The sequence below is a fragment of the Takifugu flavidus genome, chromosome 7, assembly GCF_003711565.1.
Source record: "Takifugu flavidus isolate HTHZ2018 chromosome 7, ASM371156v2, whole genome shotgun sequence".
Classification (NCBI taxonomy): Eukaryota; Metazoa; Chordata; class Actinopteri; order Tetraodontiformes; family Tetraodontidae; genus Takifugu; species Takifugu flavidus.
The window spans coordinates 3,112,726-3,131,004 of record NC_079526.1 but is presented as its reverse complement, the minus strand read 5'-3'; the positions used below and the strand labels follow the sequence as shown (position 1 = coordinate 3,131,004).

The window sequence follows — 18,279 nt, the reverse complement described above, 5'->3', positions numbered from 1 at the left end:
TACTTGTTTCAACTGAAGTTACTGTATAGAACAATTGTTAAATCACCTGTTCTCCAGCATTTGATTAACCTTTACACGAACACTTGTGTCAAAAATGGTTTTATTCATATATACAAGATATTATTAATTTCATTTCTTTACACTACATGAATAACGTGAAGATCTTTCCCTTTTTTTAGTGACTGTCAGATAAAGCAGCATGGATTTCCTATGTCATATTGATCAATACAATAAATAATTACACTTCATCGATATCCAACATGAAAACCTAAAACACCTCGGCAGATTTGAAAAAAATCGGAGCTTAATTAATATGTTTTAAAATAAGTAGGTTTATGGTACCAGTATCTTCAGTACCGTTACTTCTTCTGGGGCTGTTGGACAGAAGCTAAAAGCAACCGAGCAAACTTTTCAACGTCGCATTTGGTCAAAATGTGCACGCTGTGGCTCTTCTTCAGCTCGTTGGTGCGATCCAGTGCCATCATACCGCGGGAAATGGAGCCCTGCAGCTCCACACGGACGGGACAGCGGATGGTTTCCGTCACCACGCTGCTGTCCACGCAGGCTGCCATGGCGTAGGCGTCGTACGAGACGAAGCCGGGACTGAAGTAGACGTCTCTCTTGTTCCTCATAGCCTCTTTAGAATATGCCCAACATTTAGACGTTATCTTCTTCATAAAGGCTGCGGCAGGCTCGTCCTGACCCATCAGCTCTTCAAAGAACTCCTGCGTGAGAGAGACAGCAACGTGAGAACCTGGCTGCAGGTTTGGGTGCCTGGTTAGAAGAACAAGCAGCCTACCCATGTCAGTGAATTTCTGCAGGAATATTCCCATGAGGCCACATAGGTAGGACAGAGAAATTCCTCCAGAACTACGTAAGCTGACTCTGGATCCATCGCAAAGTTAAACTCTGCGCACAGCGTCACATTTCCTATTCCTAAATAGATAAAAAGTTGATTTATAAAGTTGGTGGGTTAAAAAAAATAAAGAAAATCAACCGTGCGGGCGTCACCTTCCATGTTGCCCCCCATAATGAACAGCTCTTTGAGTTTTTGTGGAAAACACGGATCCAGTCTGACTGCCAGGGCCAGGTTAGAGAGGGGGCCGAGGGCCACCAGGGACACCTGCAGAGAGAACGTCAGTAGCCCCACGCCTGACGGCACCCTGCAGACCGCTCTCTCACCTGGTTCTGGTGTTCAGTCACCAGGCGGATCATTGCGTTGACTGCGTTCTCTTTCTGGATCTTCTCTTTCCACCTTGGATCTCTGTCTTCAAGCACATCCCCAAGTCCGTCACTTCCAAAGTGGTCGGTACACAGATTATTGGCTCCAACCAGGGGGCCAGCGCAGCCCTGAAAGACTGGAATCTGTAGGGCGTGTGTGTGTTATTATGTGATATATTTGTATTTCTTCTGGGTTCAAATGAAACGTACCCCCTCACGCTCACACACAGAGAGAACCCTCAGAACATTCTGGCACACGTTCTCCACTGCAGTGTTGCCGAACACACAGGTAACAGCCAGCAGCTCGATGTTGGGCGCTGCCAAAGCCATCAGTATAGCCTGAGCGTCATCGATGCCGCAGTCCGTGTCGATGATCACCTGCTTTTTTGACATGGTCGTCTGCAAAATCAGCAGATTAGAAACAGTCACTCTAAATTTCTTTATCATGAAACACAACAAGTGTATTAAAATGACACAGGGAAAATATAAAAGGAAAATTGCTGAGAGTGAATATATGTAGTTCCATGTATGTAAAATAGGAAGGTTCTTCAATTTAATGCACATTTCAACAATTTAAAATTGCCTATAAACAGAGAAAATTGGAACCTGATGCATAAGGAAGCAGCCATGATAGGAAAAACTGCCCTTTAACGGGAGGAAACCTTGAGTAGGACCAGTTTATTCAGGATTTTCGAGGCACTCAGTGAATTAAAGACAGTACTGTACTGGGAAAAAATTGTCTCTCTGTCAGAGCTATAGAAGCAGCATTTTGGTCATTTCAGCTGGCAGCTTCTCCAGTATCAAACATACTTTTTAAAAATAATCAAAACAAGGATTTTATAAAGGGGTAAGAATGAGTTTCTTGACATTACTTTTGTCATTTCTTTGCAAATCTCAAAGGGAAAAGCATTTCAAATCAAACTGATCATAGGAGAGTTTGTACAGTTTAGTGAAAAGGAGGATCCTTAGAATAAAAACTCTCTCCTGCAATAACTGATTTACAGGTTGTTGTTTTTCCTTCTATGAAAGTATTTCAGGAGATCAACGTTTCCATCTAAAAGTTTGGAGTTTTCAGGATTGTAACATGACATCGCTTCTACTAACTAACGAAGTAGAATCAAACTTGATATACTTTACTTCAGAGATACTTACATGTTGGAGAAGGTCGATAAATCAGTAATATTTGATTCGCGTTCAACACGGACGTGCAACAGTCTCTTCGGTGATTGGCTCGAATTATAGGTTAATGCCACTCTGCACTAACATGGGGTGTTTACTCCGTGACAATGCTGTATATAGGTTCCACCCCGTTTCGTAGAAATGAGTTAAAATATTTTGTATGAGAACAAAACAATTTTCTTTCATAGTCAAATTTTATTCAACCAGCTCAATCAGCTTGGTATTTTAAATACCAAATAGACACTTTTTACACCCCTACGGATTCGTAGAATGGTATAGTCCTACAGGGCTGAACAGGAAGAAGATGTGGGTCAGCAGGACTCGGAATTACTACCGTTCATTTTAAATAAACCATAAGCTAATGTGTATCTAGAGTCGGTCAATTTGACTTTTTACTCCTCCTCAGCCATGTTCGGGCCTTAGACATTGGAGAAGGTATGGTGTCAAGTAAAACGCTGACAACAAGGTGTCGTTCTTACACCTGCTACCTCCAAAGCAACACTGATGTCTTGCGGGTTGCGCTGTTTTCGACTACGTCCGCAGAAAAATGCAACACAAGTTCGTGTCCAGTAACCTTGCAGCACAGCAGAGATCAGTCATTGTTTGTGTGTTCTGTTAATAGGTGACTAGTTAAAGAGGCGATGTGCCATCTAAAATCTCGTCTAAGGTCGCTGTGCGGTTTCCAGGGGTTATTGCTGGGATAAATGTTGCAGGATCGATTGTGGGATCTGTCCCTCTCGCATCTGCGAGTTTAAAATGTGTGCACCCCTAAAAGTCCAACGTCTTTTCATCCACAGAACTAACAGCGAACCCACTCAACCTCACAATCGGCATCACAATCACCTTCACATGAGAGGCGGTCCAATGCCGAACACGTCCGAAGGTCAAGGGGCACATCTCTCTGGGCCAGCAGAGCCGTCCAGGCTGCACAGGCCCAGCGATGTGGAGGACGAACGGGGCCTGATCGGCTCCTTTGCTCGGGATGCTGCGAGAGGCAGGAGGGCTTCGAGTGCTGAGCTCCACCTGCCGTGGACCTGCCCGGTGACGCACTCGCGCGAGAAGTTCTACACCGTGTGCTCCGACCACGCACTCCTGAACCAGGCTGCCTCTGTGTATCGCCCCCCCAACACAAACAGGGAGTTGGTGTTAAACAAGCAGGACGATGCCCAGTCACTTGGGACGCCCAAGCCTTCTGCTGAGGTGGGTGCTGCCCCTTCTGGTGGTGCCCTTTTGGGACCAGAGGTCGACTGTGACCTGATGGAAGTATCCTCTGGCAACAGGGCGCCGATCTTGGCTTGGGAAATTGACACCACTGACTTTAATGCAGTGCTCACTCGAAAAACAAGAGCAGGTAACGACAACGAGGACCTTTTTGTTTCGGAACCGTTCCTTTTCAAAACACTACAGATCTTTTTGATTCCATTGCCAGACGGAGTGTTTTTTTCATACTACGTTCCAGGCAACTTAAAGAAATGTGCCAGCAAGAAGATGAAACCGCTGGAGAGACCCAGCCGGAATCTGCAAGACGTGTCCCCTCACGCCTCCCTGGAAGAGATCAGACAGAGGAAAGTGTTTGACCTCAGGAGATGGTAAAGATATTTAAATCTCATCCTTGGACTTACAACAGAAGACATGCGATAAAACGCAGTCACTGTGTAGTTTCTACTGAGGAATTGTACGTTCTGAGGTCTATTTTCTGCCCCAGGTACTGCATCAGCCGACCACAGTACAAGACTTCATGTGGAATCTCTTCCTTAGTGTCCTGTTGGAATTTCCTGTACAGCACTCTGGGTGCAGGAAGGTGAGCAAAATAAATAAGCCAGCCCCCCCGCCCCATCAAGCAGAAACTTTAATCCTGGTTTTTATCTGTATTGCAAGCCTTCCACCCATCTCTCAGGAGGAGGCTCTGCACATTCTGGGTTTTCAGCCACCTTTTGAGGAAATCAAGTTTGGCCCCTTCACTGGCAACGCTACGCTAATGCGGTACGCTTTTTAAAACAAAACAGAACAACAGTTTTAAAAGTGCATGCAGATCAGGGGATTTGTCTTGCAGGTGGTTCAGGCAGCTCAATGACAACTTCCGCGTGCGAGGCTGCTCCTACATTCTGTACAAACCTCATGGAAAACACAAAACAGCTGGAGAAACAGGCCGGTCCATTTTCCAATACATCTGATTAGGATTGAAAAGACACTTATCATCTTTAGATAGCACGGCGTTGTTGTCTTTAAATATACTTCCAGGCAACCAGAAATTCACTTTTAAAGGTGGCTGATTAACAAAGCTATTAGCTGGTGCTGCCGCTCAATAACAGTTCACATCTTTCCAGCTGAGGGAGCATTAATGAAACTCACACAAGGACTGAAGGATGAGTCCATGGCTTACATCTACCACTGCCAGAACCACTACTTCTGCCCCGTGGGTTTTGAAGCCACCCCATTCAAAGCAGCCAAAGCTTACAGGTAAGTCACGTAAGAGCTGCAAGAACCCTGTGGAGTATGTGAGTGTGTAGCTGTAGAAAGAAAGTTAAATATTACAAAGGTTCATTTTAAAAGAACACATTGCCTTAAGGGGATGGTTTTAACCTCAATGCTTTTGGTTCATTAATCTTATCTACCCTCATTTGCTTTGTTGTGTGTGTTAAGGGGACCCCTTGCTATAAATGAAATGGAATACTGGATTCTTATTGGTGAGCCCAGTAGGAAACACCCTGCCATCCACTGTAAAAAGTAAGTCTTGTCCCGCTCCCTCCCAGCTATATTATATATCTGTTGTATTTGAGCTGGTGAACATGGGGCTTTTCCTTAAAGATGGGCTGACATCGTGACTGATCTGAACACGCAAAACCCCGAATACCTGGACATTCGCCACACAGAGAGAGGGATTCAGCACCGTAAAACCAAAAAGGTTGTCCAAGTCATGCCTGTTGATTAAAAACGTTGCACATTTTGGTGTCTCTGGCTTTGAAAACACTGTCGTGCTTTTCCTTTGGCCCACAGGTGAGTGGCAACCTGCACTGCATCATGGCCTTTCAGAGGTTCAACTGGCAAAAGTTCGGCCCCTGGACCCTCAACCTGGAGAACCTGCGACACGACTTCCATCACTCTGGCAGCGAGCAGGCCCAAGGCAGCGTCACGGAGGAGAGACCGTCATCCAGGCGCCTGGCCAACCTGGGCCGCTCACAGAGCATGGGCAGCCAGAAAGATGCAAACCGCAAACGGCTGTCCAACACGGCCGAGTACAGACAGAGGAGCTCCCCCGACAGCGACCTGGAAGAAGACGTCACGGGTTAGAGCGCTTCGCTCAGACACACATCTGGGAGGGACGCAGGCCCGATTTACAATACAGTTCCTCTCCAAGAACAACCCCTAATTTCCCCTGACATCTGTCACATTGGCCCGTTACCACTTCAAATACGTTCAGCAAACAACTTTGTGACAGTTGATACAAGCAGTAAAAACAGTTACTAAGTGTGTTGGTTTTTCCTTCAAGCACACATCCTAATTCATCTGCCAGCGAGTTCTCCAATATCAGCTTTATTTGGAGGTTTCCTGCTCTCCAGGATTTACTAGAACTGCTAAAGTGCACCAGCCGCTCAGCGTCTGACTGACTGGAAAACTGGCTTTAATCTCTGACAATCCCATAGAAATTTGTTTTAGGTCTAAATATACATGTAGGTAGTATACGTGTGGCCAAAAACACTAGCAGTGCTGCAGCCTGTCGCGCTTGCAATTAAAATGGACAAATTTGGTGTAACACTGTGGCCTGTTGCCATAGTTGCAGCCACACTATTGACGGCGGCACACCATGAGAAAATAATAATGCATAAGCACTACATTTTAACTGTTTAATTTCAGTTTGTTGCCCTTCTTAAGCACCCCATTATAATGAGGTCTGACTTGATAAATAGTAAAGTTTTGCTTACTGTGTCAGTGACCTGCAGTCTGCTGACAGGCTGCTGGATTATAAAAAAGGGAAAAGGGTCACAAACTCTTAACAAGGTATGAACCAACTGTTGAACTCTACTGTTTGATGTATGTGTAGCTCTCTGCAGCATTCTTGGTTTCATCCCATGAAACAAAAGCACAGTTCTTATTTCTTTGAATGGTACATCTTTACGGCAGTACCTTACAAACTCCTGCTGTCAGGAATAAACGCCACACGGACACATCTCGCTGTAAATTTCTATTATTAGTAACCTGAATGGGTTCAGTAAAAAAAAACCTGAAGTTCTGGTGTTGTGGAAGCTTTGTGAATCTGTCATGTAGACGACCTTTGTACTTGAAGGATCGGAGGCGTGCAGACCGAATGGAATCGCCATCAGTCAAACTGTAAACCACAAGTTAAAACTGCATGGTTCCCTTTACTGTTTGTGTACGGCCGGAGTTTGCACCTCCCACACACACACACACAACATTGTGTCATTTGCTGTAGCACTTTTTTTTATTTTCCAATAAAATAAGATTTTACATGAATGGAACTGAAACCTTTTTATCAGTGTTCACGGTTCAGAGGATGGAGGCTCACAGGTTCCTTTGAGGTGGTGGCGTAACTTGGCTATATGAGCGGGGCTGATTCTGCAGCAGCCTCCTGGTGGACAAACGGGCAGATTTCAGCAGGAAAAACTCAGCAAAAGTTGAGGAGAAAATCATTCAGCTTACCGATCAACGCTGCACCTTGCTTCATCCAGGTACGGCTCATTTCAATCAGTGGGGAGGACTCCGTCTCCATCTCCGTCTCCGCCCCGTGCCAGCTTTGTTAAAAAATAGCAACCATTGGGGAAGAAGGAAAAACAATGCAAAACACAACTTGGCTCATTCCAGAAAGATGAACATCCTTTAACAGACGGACCCACCCCTGCTCTGAGTCCCAGTCCTCTCCACTGTTGGGGTAAACCACCCAGCTTATTTCTGGTCTCAGGAGGCACCGGGCAGATTCCAGCAGTGGCTCCACCAGTTGTGGTGGGCAGCAGTTGACGCCTACGGCGATCAGCTGTTGTGATCTGTTGGCCATCTGCACCGCGTCTGCGAACGGGCTGCCGTCCGATAGAGACCTCACGTCCTGCAAAAAGCAGCAGTCCTGCAGAAGGTATCAACAGCAGGACTAAGGTGGCTCCTGCACGGCAGCAGACTCTACCTTACAAGAGAGAGCCAGCCAAGCTTTTGTGTTTGGGAACTCCCTGAGCAGCTCAACCAGAGCTTCTGCCTCTTTGATACTGGGGATGGTTTCAAACGCAAGCAGATCAGCTCCTGCTGCAGCGAGACACTCGATCTGTGGTCGGTGCCACGCTTTGAGCTCCTGGGGAGAGAGAGAAAACACAACGAAAAACAGGAAGTTCTACAATTGCATTTTACAAACGGAATATCTGATCACTTAATTAGGAAGGCGGTAAATGTGTTGAGCTGTGTCAAACGTTTAACTGAGACAATGTGTTACACAAACAGAGCACATCCAGTTATTTCTGTCTCCTTGGTCTCTCTGATACTGGTGCAGGTGTCCGAAACAAAAGTAAATCAATGAGGAAACTTGGCCTTTATGCAAATACCGATATTCTCAGTTTCACAAAGTATTTATTAAATTCTAACATGGCTATTGTGTAAATCTGAGAGACTCACTTGCACACTCATCTGCTCTGCATAATCCCCAGTGTACTCAGACCCGTTGTGCAGAAAGGCCCCATATGGTCCAACAGAGCCCGCTACCAAGGGACATCTCTGACCTGAAAAGGGTTTAGAAGGAAGGAAAGCTGGCACTGCAGTGTCTATCATTTTAGCTTTTCACTTTTCAGAAAATAAATGAAACAAATCCGCACAATGTTTCTGAAATAGAACAAGATGGGACTGAAATCCAGACATCCACTTTTCATTTGAAACATTTCACAAAAAGCACCGCTGCCTTTGGTCGCTGCTCGTTTGTGGCTTCGTCTGTATTCTGTAACTAAAAATTGGAAGTCTCATCTGTCAAAGAAAATACAATTTAAAAATGTTAAAATCGTTTAAATCACTACAGAATTCTGCATTCCAGTCGCCTTTCCCCATTGCTTCATTTTAAATGATTGAAGAAGTCTTATTTATATATTCTTCCATCTAATTACACACCTGACTGCACGCTTGTACTAGGATGAGTTTCAGAGACAAAACTCTTCACCGCCTCTTTGGCCAGCTGAACGGCGGACATGATCAGGTCTTTGGCACATTCAGAGCTCACGTGCAGGTGACGGATAAAGCCCTCAACACTGGCCTGGTAGGTGGCTGTTGATATAACATCAGCACCACTGAGAAGAAACCTGTTGACCCATCACATCCATGTTTGCTTCATCAAAATCTGACTGCGTATACATCAAAATGTTCATTACTTTCTAATTATTGATTGTGATGCATCTACCTGCCATGAGCATCTCTTATTGCCTGAGGATTTGTATGCAAAAGCCTTGCACTCCACAGAGGATCTCCCTAGGAAAGAAAATGTTATATTGTTTTGATTTTATATTATAGAAGCTGAGGGTTCTGCATCTGATCGATATAATTGACAGCTCAGGAACCTGAGGGCATGTGAATGCTCCAATATTTAGCAGATAAATATCACACCCACAAGACATTTGCTTGAATTCAAAATGGTTTATAATTGCTTTGATTATTTATTATTTAGTCTAATGCATTATTGGAGCTTGGCGACATACTCTAGTCATATTACTGTTTTCTGTTGACAGGTTATATCTATAACATGCTTACCTGTAAATGGAATCCCTGCGTTTCCAGTTCAGTTGCTAGTCCTCCATCCAAAATTAAAGGCCCATCATCATACAAATAATGTCTTATGCGGGGAGAGGAGGCCATGGAAACTTTCAAAAAGGAACTAAAGTCACACTATAGGTGACAATATTAGACCGAAATAATATGTTTCTAATGTGCTGCGTATGTCATAAAAAAGAACTGAAACAAATCGCTAAGGTTCAAAATCAACTTCGTAACGCTCATAAACTGTTGTTTTTCCGGGTCATAAAAAGGTGCGTTTATTGAAATAGGAAATTCAAAATGTAGCCTGGTTTAAACGTCGCAGTAATACTGTAAAACCGCTAGATGGCAAACCAATCAATGAAAATGCAGCTAAATAGAATTATTGGATGTTGTCTAACTCACGACCGACTCTCTTCTTGCAAGGTTGCCCAATATAATAATACTATCAAAACTACTCAAACTTAAAATGCTGTAAATGAAAGTAAACTAGTTTTAGTAAATGTACGCGAATGCATCATAGCTTGTCGCTCCAGAACTATGGGAAATTTAGGTCATCTTAAAGAGCATGACAATTTCGCTCAGTTTAAGGTAGGTTTAAGTTTATTGTTTTTACAGCCCAAAATGTGGGACCCCTCTTCCTGGGATAGAGAAGTATATGCTCCATGTACAGAAAACATCAACAATAACATCAGTAATATATACTGATATAGAAATGAGTCCATGCATCCTAAAATGTCCTCATAGAGATCTGGCCACCCATTCTATGAGACTTTCTAGAGGAGAGGAGAGGAGAGGAGAGGAGAGGAGAGAGAGAGAGAGAAGAGAAGAGAGAAGAGAAGAGAAGAGAAGAGAAGAGAGAAGAGAAGAGAGAGAAGAGAAGAGACCATTTCCCAGTGGGGTGACAGAGGCCTGTCAGGTGATCATGTTTCTGGACCCCGGCAGCCTCGGCCTACAGCAGCATAACTAAGATGTTGACCTAATAATTTGACGACCCCCTAAGTATGATAATTTGTCTGTCTATAATAGTAACTGGAACTACAGAATTAGTGACAATAAGCTTTTTCAAAGAGGAAGGTTTTAAGCCTAATTTTAAAAGTAGAGATGGAGTCATCCTTCCATACCTGGACAGGGAGCTGGTTCCACAGCAGGGGGGCCTGGTAGCTAAATGCTCGGCCCCCCATTCTACTCCTAGAGACTCTGGGAACCACAAGTAGACCAGCATTCTGAGAGCGGAGCGCTCTATTGGGCTGGTGAGGTATCACTAGCTCCTCCAGGTAGGATGGAGCTAGGCCTCTGAGGACCTTGTAAGTCAGAAGAAGAAGTTTAAAAATTATTCTAAATTTAATGGGCAGCCAATGAAGCGACGCCAGTACAGGAGTAATGTGATCTCTTTTGTCAATAGCTGTCAGAACTCTGGCTGCAGCATTTTGGATCAGCTGGAGGCTTCTTAAAGAGTTGTTTGGACACCCTGATACTAAAGAATTACAATAGTCCAGCCTGGAAGTAACAAATGCATGGACTAACTTTTCAGCATCATGCCATGTCAGTAGCTTCCTGATCTTTGTGATGTTTCTCAGGTGAAGAAAGACACTTCTAGAGACTGTTTTAATGTGTGAGTTAAAGGACAGATTTTGGTTAAAGGTTACTCCAAGATTCCTCACAGAGATACTAGATGTTAATGAGATACCATCTAGAGTGATCATGTGATCTAATTTATCCCTGAGAGGTTCAGGACCAAACACTCACTCACTTTCTACCGCTTGTTCCTCCACTGAGGGTCACGGGGGGACTGGAGCCTATCCCAGCACAATGGGCGGAGGCAGGGTACACCCTGGACTGGACGCCAGTCAATCGCAGGGCTAACACATATAGACAAACAACCATTCTCTCTCACACTCACACCTACAGGCAATTTAGAGTTTCCAATTAGCCTAATCCCCAATCATGCATGTCTTTGGACTGTGGGAGGAAGCCGGAGTACCCGGAGAGAACCCACACAGGCACAGGGAGAACATGCAAACTCCACACAAAGTCCCCAGCCTCAGTCCCAACCGGGGATCGAACCCAGGGCCTTCTTGCTGTGAGGCAACAGTGCTAACCACCACACCACCGTGCCGCCAGGACCAAACACCACGACTTCAATTTTTCCTGAATTAAGGAGGAAATTTGAAGAAATTTTGCAGGATTCATGTTGTTGCAGTGACAGTTTTGCTGTGTTAGCAGAGGAAATGTTATTTAGCTTTATTATTAAGTTGCGCTTGTATTGGCGATAGAAGCAAATGTTGTGCATAAAAACAGCTTTCTGGAAATAATCTTTTCGGATTCACCAAATTTAGGGTTCACTATCTTGCAGACAGACATGTAAATCAGGGGTTATCAAATCATGATTTGGTTTCAGCACATCAAAGTGCTTTTACAGCAAATCAAACTTTATACAGCATCTGTTACAATCAGAATTGTTTCTAGGCGCTTTCCAGAATCCCAGGGCCTGACCCCCACAAGCAACAGTGGCAAGGAAAAGCTCCCCTTTAACAAGATGATCTGAGATGAAAGGGGGGAAGAAACGGCTTAAAAAGAGGAGGCGGAGGGAGACGGAACACAGACGTTACCCAATTACACATGAGGAAGATGCAGATGACACCCACCAGAGTTCAAAATAAAACAGGACGTGATGAAGACAGGGACAAATACCTGTACAGGAGAGACACTTAACACTGGTCCTGACAAATGCTCCTCTGGTCACTGAATTAACAACATACAGTTGTAAAAGCCTGAATTTTTTTCTTCTCAATGTTTAGAATGATTAATGACCCGTTATTAAAATTTACACTAAATAAATGTCTGTCAAGGCCACCTGGGTGTTATGGAAAGTCAAGGAGGCCTGGACCCAGATGCAGAGTAAAAGATACGGCTCTTTATTGACAACAAAAAGCTGCAATACGAAAGAATCAATCAAAGTAGCAACGAAAACAACTCTGCCCGGTGCCTCCTGAGACCAGAAATAAGTAACAACAGAAAATGTACGAACTAAAAATCACCATACAGGGAAAAACCGTCGATAAAAAGTACAAACGAAAACGCAGTGACGAGGCAGTGGAACAAACTCACACGCTGGAAGTAAACACGGAAAACAGGAGGCGAAAAACTGGAGATCACAGAGGAGCTAGACGCTGTGGCAAAACAACGATCCGGCACCGGAGGCAAAGAGAGGGGAGTTTAAGTAGCCGCTGAATTACGGTAATGCGCTGCAGGTGCGCCAGAGGCTCCGCGCTCATCAGAGTCGGCCCGCCCCTGCCTGCCGATCCTGCAGGTGGGGGAGGAGGCGAGAAACCCGAGCCACAACACTGGGTTTCTTTTGGATCAGAGCCTCAGACTCGGAAGACTTGTTTTTTTCAGCAGTTCGACACCAAAACATGGGTAGCATTTATTGAGTAACCTCTAAAAGCATTCCCCCAGCCCCAAGTCCACCACATGGTCCCCATGTTGGCCCGTCTGGGCTGGGTGTATAATAAAAATAGTTACCTAGAAACAAAGCAGAGACCAGACACCAGTCATTTTCTCAGGTATTGTGAGATGTAGGAGAATAGTGTGTTTATTTAGGCAGTGATGATAAATGGTTACAGATCATTATAAGGTTCACATTTCCTGAAAATAAAATAGAGTAACATCAGTAACAAATAGAGGGACATCAGCTGTCAAATGCCCTCAGGGCTGTGCTTCTGGCAGGACACTTGAACGGAACCACGGGTGGCACAACATCTGTTCCTGGGTAATACGCTGATCAGGGTTGACGAGCAAACAGCTCTTCAAAAACTTCTTACAGTCTGAGGAGGGTAGATGGAGAGAAAAGTGACCGTTAGCACGAAAGCTGCATTCATTAATTACAAGTTCAGACAATTGCAAAATATTAATAAAGAAAGGAAGCAGTAGCATCTCTTTACCTTCAGACACTTTTAACTTCTTTATGGTCTGGGTGAGGAAATTTTCGCAGTGCTGCATCCCTTTTGTGAACATGTCAGTATTTTCACTCAGTAGTTCCAGGAGGATGCAGCCGAGTTGCCAGACGGTGGTCGGGCCAGCTTCATAGGTTCCCCGGTGGTTAAACTCTGGAGGCCTAAAGCAATGGGTTCCTGTGAGAAAAGAAAAAGGTTTTGAATTAAAGTGTCCACTGAAAAGCTCCAAATCAGACGTCAGCATGAATTCAGCCATACCGGCATAGCTTCGATATCCCGGCATCACAAAACAGCCACAACCAAAGTCAATGATGCGCACTCGAGGAATGAGCCGAGCATCAGAGAACTGGATGAGAATGTTTTCCAGTTTTAGATCGCGGTGGAAGACGCCTGCCTTATGTATTTGAATTGCAGCTTCCACCAGCTGCCTCATGAATTCCTGATGGACAGAAAGAAGAGTTAAAGAACATCCAAAGATATTATCAGACTGAGCTCTGCAGCGGTGGGAGGCGGTCCACCGTAACATGATAGCCAGCATTATTACCTTAGCCAGGCCTTCGTCTATTTGGCCATTGTCGTACTCAAACAGGTTCATACACTTCTCTGGCATCTCCATGATCAATAGGACTTCATCATCCAGGTCAGTCCATGCTAATGGTGATACCACTGCATTTTCCCCTACAGAGTCCCCTGCTGTCATCACCATCAGTACCATCTCCAGTGGGGCGCAGTGGAGCTCACCGTTTATCACCTGAAGAGAGGAACACAACATGCTCGTCTCTGGTTTACTGCTGGTAATCAATGAAAAAGGAACAGCTCCACACTAAGTTCAACAGCTGATGGTAGCATCAAAGCTAGCCTTACCACTGGCTGGTACTTGACCAAGTCTTTAGCAATGTGCTTGATTGCCACCTGCAGGAAAGAATCATGTGTCAAGGAGATCAGTGATGATTATATGTGTATGTGTGTTTGGTGTGATTCAAATTAAAATACTTACTGGAAATAAATCATGCCTTCTATAACCACTAAACACTGTTCCAAAACCTCCTTCTCCCAGCTGTGAAACTTCTCTGTATTGTTTCTCATATTCTTCTGCAAATACAGATTTACTACAGCTGTAGTGCACACAAACACAAACACACACACACACACACATACACCCTCCACAATAACCTCACCTCTGCTGATGGGCACCAAGACATGCTGGGGCTTTGCTGTGCTTGATGGCCGCAGCTCGGGGAAAGAGAACACATTGTGGGGAATCGTCACTGATTCAGTCTTCTGTCTCTTCCTGGGTGCTTCTAGGTCTGACTGGGCCTTTCTTTTTGTGCCCCGGTTAGACACTCCTTCGGTCCTCGTCGAGTAGTGGGTTTGCTACAAACCGTTCGCCTGCACTCAGAGCCGACCCTCCTCTTTTTGCACACCGGCCTACCGTCCTCCCCTCTGCTGGTGGTTGGACTGGTGCTGGTCTCTGATTGTGAGGTAAAACCAGTCTGCTTTAAACTTTTGTATAAGTGAATCAGACCAGCATGAAAAACATGGATTTGGCTTCCCTGATGGTGCAGTCACCTGATTTTGAGGATTCCTCATGTTTGCGTTTATGTGAAGAGACGCCCATTTCTGCTCTGTACGACAGCTCAACAGCCAATGTTGCACAGTTGTTAGTTGTTAGTTTATTGAGCAGGGGAACCTTATTGACTATACCTTTATCTTTCATTCAAAGATTCTTTCATCTTGACTTTGACGTCTTCATGTATGTCTTTTGAAATGGCTTTGGTATTTCTTTAATGTTTTGACTCTGAACAAAGTCTATATGCTTTGATCCCAGCCATTGTTGTGTTTTGCGTGTCTATTCAAGGTAGTTTTCAACTGGACTGTTTTTCTTCTCTTTTGAAGACGTTTCGCCTTCTATCCAGAAGGCTTCTTCAGTTCTGAACTCGCTGGGTACAAAATATAGCCCTTTTGCAAGATTTGGACGACCAGTTTGCATTTATGGACAGAACCAGCTTGTGTTGGGAACAATGGTATTAAAAGCTGAGCTGTAATGGGATGTTATGGGGGATGTTGCTGCTCAGACATTTGTCCTGTTGTTCAAAATGAAAGAATGTGTAGCAGTACCTGCCCCCAGCTCGGCCAGACACGTGCCTCTAGTTGGCAATCTAGCCTAATAGTCTTTGGGGGAGGCTATAATAGGCCCTGTCAGCACACACTCGCGTGTCGGTCGCTCGCCCTGAGACCTCCCTTGCTCTCACCCTGAGACCTTTCCTGGGTGGTTCTTTCCGTCGGCCTTCTGGGTGCCGCATCACGTTTTGGTCCCTGGTTGACAATGTCCTGCGGGTCGTTAAAGCATTCGTAATTTGTGTCACAGCAGGAAAGACATTGTTTGACCACTGGTGTGATCGCCTTTGGGTACGTGCTTCTTTCCTGAGGGTTTGGTCCGGACGTATAGTGGAGTCCATCGAGAGGTGAGCGCAGGAGAGTAGCTGCTTCGTTGATACTCGCTGCTCCTGATCGGGTGGCTGCCGGTGAGTGCTGCCTTTGGTGTTGTGGATCTTTGGCTACAGGACTGATGAACGCGGGCTGCCGTGTAGGGATTTGGTGCTGGCTCGCTGGCTTCCAGGCCCGTGGGTGCGGAGGTGACAGCTGGATTCATCTGGTGGCCGGGGGTTCCCCATCTTGGTGGCTGCCGTTCCTGCTGGACATTGACCTGGTGCGTTCGTTGGGCTCCTTGCACCTCCTCCTCGTTGGCGGCGGGATTTATCACCAGATTGGGTGGTAAAAGTTGCAGCTTCTGCATCCCTTGGACAGCGATCGTGGGTCTCTGGTTGTGTTGAGTTCATGGATCGACGGAATCCAGGCCCACAGTCGGACATTGGGTGTTTGAGTGTGTGAATTCGTGGTGCAGGAGTGTGTGACCTGATGAGGGTTTTTATAAGAATGGTTTAGGTCGGTATTTTAATTAATTATTATGTTTTAGGTTGGTTTGGTTATGTTAATTGGTGTAAGATTTTGTTGTTTTCTGTTTCTGTATTAATGTGTTTTTATTGTCTTTCTTTCAGCTGCTGAGTGCCCGTGGTGTTGGTGTCCTGGATGGTAACATCTCCCCCTCCCCCGTTGTGCTGTGATTTTGGAATTAGATTTTTATGTTTATCACGAGATTAGTTTGAGCGTGTGTCATATGGAGTGTCCCTTTCATTGTCTTCCTGTGGACTGACCACCCCGTCCACCAGGAGGCCTCAGTAGCTGGAAGTATGTGGTATTATTCTTCTGGTGGTAGAGAGGTGTTGTTGAGGAAGGAATCCGACTTAGTTATAAGAGATGTTTATTGGAGAGAACAGTCAGGTATCTATCGGACGCTGCAGCTCCTCATACAGGAAAAACAAGACATCCATCACGAGGTTATGATCAGTCTTTATTTATATAGTGTCTGTTACAATCAAAATTGTTTCTAGGCGCTTTACAGAATCCCAGGGCCTGACCCCAAACAAGCAACAGTGGTAAGGAAAAACTCCTCCTTAACAGGAAGAAACCTTGAGCAGGACCAGACTCATGTAGGGGGACCCTCCTGCTGATGGGGGGCTGGGTAGAGAGAGAGGAGAAGGGGGAGGACAGGTAGAGGATAGAATAGGCAGAGATAATAGAAAATACATATAGAAATACATTATATTAGGTAAAGTAAGCTTCCAGTAGAGTCAAGTTGAGTGGGTCAACGGGGTCGGAGGTCAGTATGCAGCTCTGAAGGCGGCGATACCTGTAGATCAGGGGTGCCCACACTTTTCCATCATGTGAGCTACTTTTCAAATGACCAAGTCAAGATCTACCTACTATAAATTTGCAAAACATACATTTATTTATAAATATATTGAGAATTCTTTATATGATCCATATATGTTGGTGTACCTCGCATAACTACATGAATCCATATTGCTCATTACAAGTCTGTGCATTTTTTCAGCATGCAAGCTACTGTCAAAATGATCTACCCACCACAAAAATGCAAAACATAACATAACCGAATGAGCCAATATTGCAAAACACACATAATAATTAACTTATTGGCTTAAAATCAGAGGTAATTCACTGAATAGCTTAGCGCCGTTGTTTGCACATGAGCGGTGACCTAAAGGTCAAAATTCAGTTGTCATCTGACTGGTTGCCCTGTATGTCAATCAAGTAACGGGATTGATGATAGGCTGACATCGTAAGTTCTGCTGCACTTAGCGCCGTTGTTTGCGCTTGATTGGTCAAATGAATGTCAATTCAGTTGTCATCTAACTGGCTGCCATGTATATCAATCAAGTGACGGGATGAATGATAGGCTGATATTTTTTAATGTCACGCCGCAATCGACCAGTAGATTGCGATCGACGTAATGAGCACCCCTGTTCTAGACTGTGTCCAGGATCAGCAAGAATAGAGAAAAACAAGACAGGCTCCAGCAGTAATATGTATATTAATGTGACATGAATAATTGGTTTAGGGTAGGGGAAGCAGAGAAAGAAAGAAAGGTGCGAGTGTATTAAAAAAGTACCAGCAGTTGGGCAGTTTGGGCAACTCGATAAAAGTGAATCTCAATAATCCAACCTGGAGGAAATAAACACACCGACTAATTGAGTGTGAGGCGTGCTTAATATGGATATCTTTCGACAAATCCTGATGGAACAAGACACCAAGGTTCCTTACAGTGGTACTGAGAGCAGGTTAATGCCACTCAGCAAGGCTACATTAATAGAGAACATGTTCCTCAGATGTTTTGGGCCTACTGTGATAACTTCAGTTCTATTTGAGTTCAACTGTTGGAAATTTCTGTTCATCCAGACCCTTATGTCTTTGAGGCCTTGTGGAACTCCATGGTCCTCCATCATGGGAGCTGAGGATTCATTGTCACCATGGACAAATTGAGATGGGTCTGAAAGGCAAACTCTCAGGGTGAAGGCTCACCTCAGTAATTTTGTCCCTTAATGACTTTAAGTTTAGTTTACATCTGAAATTTACAGCACGTACTCTGGTTGCTATACTAAACGGGGTTAATAAAACAAAGGACACGAGTGATCCTGTTCAGTGGGAGGTGTCTTGCTTTTTATTTTTTCTTTAACAGTACGTGACAAAACTCTGCTGGGGGGCTGCTATCATAAAAATAGATTCCTATAAAATTGAACAAAATAGTTGAATTAAAATAGTTGACTCAGAA

General features: G+C 44.6%; 4 protein-coding genes across 5 annotated transcripts; 1 reads left to right on the top strand and 3 right to left on the bottom strand.

The window, feature by feature from the left end:
- Positions 1-83: 83 nt before the first annotated feature.
- On the bottom strand, positions 84-2,492 carry si:ch211-201h21.5 (uncharacterized protein LOC555526 homolog). The gene is made up of 6 exons (XM_057037618.1): positions 2,374-2,492; positions 1,432-1,620; positions 1,183-1,365; positions 1,012-1,123; positions 800-936; positions 84-725 (listed from the first exon to the last, which is right to left on the bottom strand). Exons 2-6 carry the CDS (start codon positions 1,612-1,614, stop codon positions 360-362), a joined length of 981 nt encoding a protein of 326 aa, XP_056893598.1. The 5' UTR covers positions 1,615-1,620; positions 2,374-2,492; the 3' UTR covers positions 84-359.
- A 198-nt stretch (positions 2,493-2,690) lies between these two features.
- LOC130528354 (basic immunoglobulin-like variable motif-containing protein) lies at positions 2,691-6,873 on the top strand. Of its 2 annotated transcripts, none has more exons than XM_057037616.1 (10): positions 2,691-2,835; positions 3,198-3,751; positions 3,860-3,989; positions 4,106-4,201; positions 4,279-4,383; positions 4,454-4,548; positions 4,728-4,860; positions 5,044-5,127; positions 5,209-5,305; positions 5,398-6,873. In XM_057037616.1, the coding sequence occupies exons 2-10, from the start codon at positions 3,250-3,252 to the stop codon at positions 5,689-5,691; spliced, it is 1,536 nt and encodes a 511-aa protein (XP_056893596.1). In that variant the 5' UTR covers positions 2,691-2,835; positions 3,198-3,249; the 3' UTR covers positions 5,692-6,873. The 2 variants fall into 2 exon arrangements, with proteins under 2 accessions (XP_056893596.1, XP_056893595.1); XM_057037615.1 differs by lacking the exon at positions 2,691-2,835 and adding an exon at positions 2,840-2,958.
- On the bottom strand, positions 6,823-9,404 carry zgc:172121 (uncharacterized protein LOC337599 homolog). The gene is made up of 8 exons (XM_057037617.1): positions 9,130-9,404; positions 8,783-8,850; positions 8,497-8,684; positions 8,014-8,117; positions 7,535-7,696; positions 7,254-7,459; positions 7,060-7,151; positions 6,823-6,988 (listed from the first exon to the last, which is right to left on the bottom strand). The coding sequence occupies exons 1-8, from the start codon at positions 9,232-9,234 to the stop codon at positions 6,900-6,902; spliced, it is 1,014 nt and encodes a 337-aa protein (XP_056893597.1). The 5' UTR covers positions 9,235-9,404; the 3' UTR covers positions 6,823-6,899.
- Positions 9,405-12,689: 3,285 nt separating this feature from the next.
- On the bottom strand, positions 12,690-14,449 carry LOC130528774 (serine/threonine-protein kinase pim-2-like). The gene is made up of 5 exons (XM_057038472.1): positions 14,267-14,449; positions 13,953-14,000; positions 13,633-13,839; positions 13,077-13,527; positions 12,690-12,959 (listed from the first exon to the last, which is right to left on the bottom strand). The coding sequence occupies exons 1-5, from the start codon at positions 14,339-14,341 to the stop codon at positions 12,841-12,843; spliced, it is 900 nt and encodes a 299-aa protein (XP_056894452.1). The 5' UTR covers positions 14,342-14,449; the 3' UTR covers positions 12,690-12,840.
- Positions 14,450-18,279: the final 3,830 nt, after the last annotated feature.

Excerpts from the sequence above, each read along its gene's own strand:
- LOC130528774 (XM_057038472.1), bottom strand. The coding sequence starts at position 14,341 with ATGTGTTCTCTTTCCCCGAGCTGCGGCCATCAAGCACAGCAAAGCCCC. Across the intron at positions 13,528-13,632 it reads TAGACGAAGGCCTGGCTAAG|GAATTCATGAGGCAGCTGGT; the intron begins GTAATAATGCTG and ends TCTGTCCATCAG. Across the intron at positions 12,960-13,076 it reads GAAGTTAAAAGTGTCTGAAG|ACTGTAAGAAGTTTTTGAAG; the intron begins GTAAAGAGATGC and ends TACCCTCCTCAG.
- si:ch211-201h21.5 (XM_057037618.1), bottom strand. The coding sequence starts at position 1,614 with ATGTCAAAAAAGCAGGTGATCATCGACACGGACTGCGGCATCGATGAC. Across the intron at positions 1,124-1,182 it reads TGACTGAACACCAGAACCAG|GTGTCCCTGGTGGCCCTCGG; the intron begins GTGAGAGAGCGG and ends TTCTCTCTGCAG. Across the intron at positions 937-1,011 it reads TATGGGGGGCAACATGGAAG|GAATAGGAAATGTGACGCTG; the intron begins GTGACGCCCGCA and ends TTATCTATTTAG.
- zgc:172121 (XM_057037617.1), bottom strand. The coding sequence starts at position 9,234 with ATGGCCTCCTCTCCCCGCATAAGACATTATTTGTATGATGATGGGCCT. Across the intron at positions 8,118-8,496 it reads TAGTACAAGCGTGCAGTCAG|GTCAGAGATGTCCCTTGGTA; the intron begins GTGTGTAATTAG and ends AACCCTTTTCAG. Across the intron at positions 6,989-7,059 it reads GCAAGGTGCAGCGTTGATCG|GAGGCTGCTGCAGAATCAGC; the intron begins GTAAGCTGAATG and ends TTTGTCCACCAG.
- LOC130528354 (XM_057037615.1), top strand. Across the intron at positions 3,752-3,859 it reads CACTCGAAAAACAAGAGCAG|GCAACTTAAAGAAATGTGCC; the intron begins GTAACGACAACG and ends ACTACGTTCCAG. Across the intron at positions 4,384-4,453 it reads GGCAACGCTACGCTAATGCG|GTGGTTCAGGCAGCTCAATG; the intron begins GTACGCTTTTTA and ends TTTGTCTTGCAG.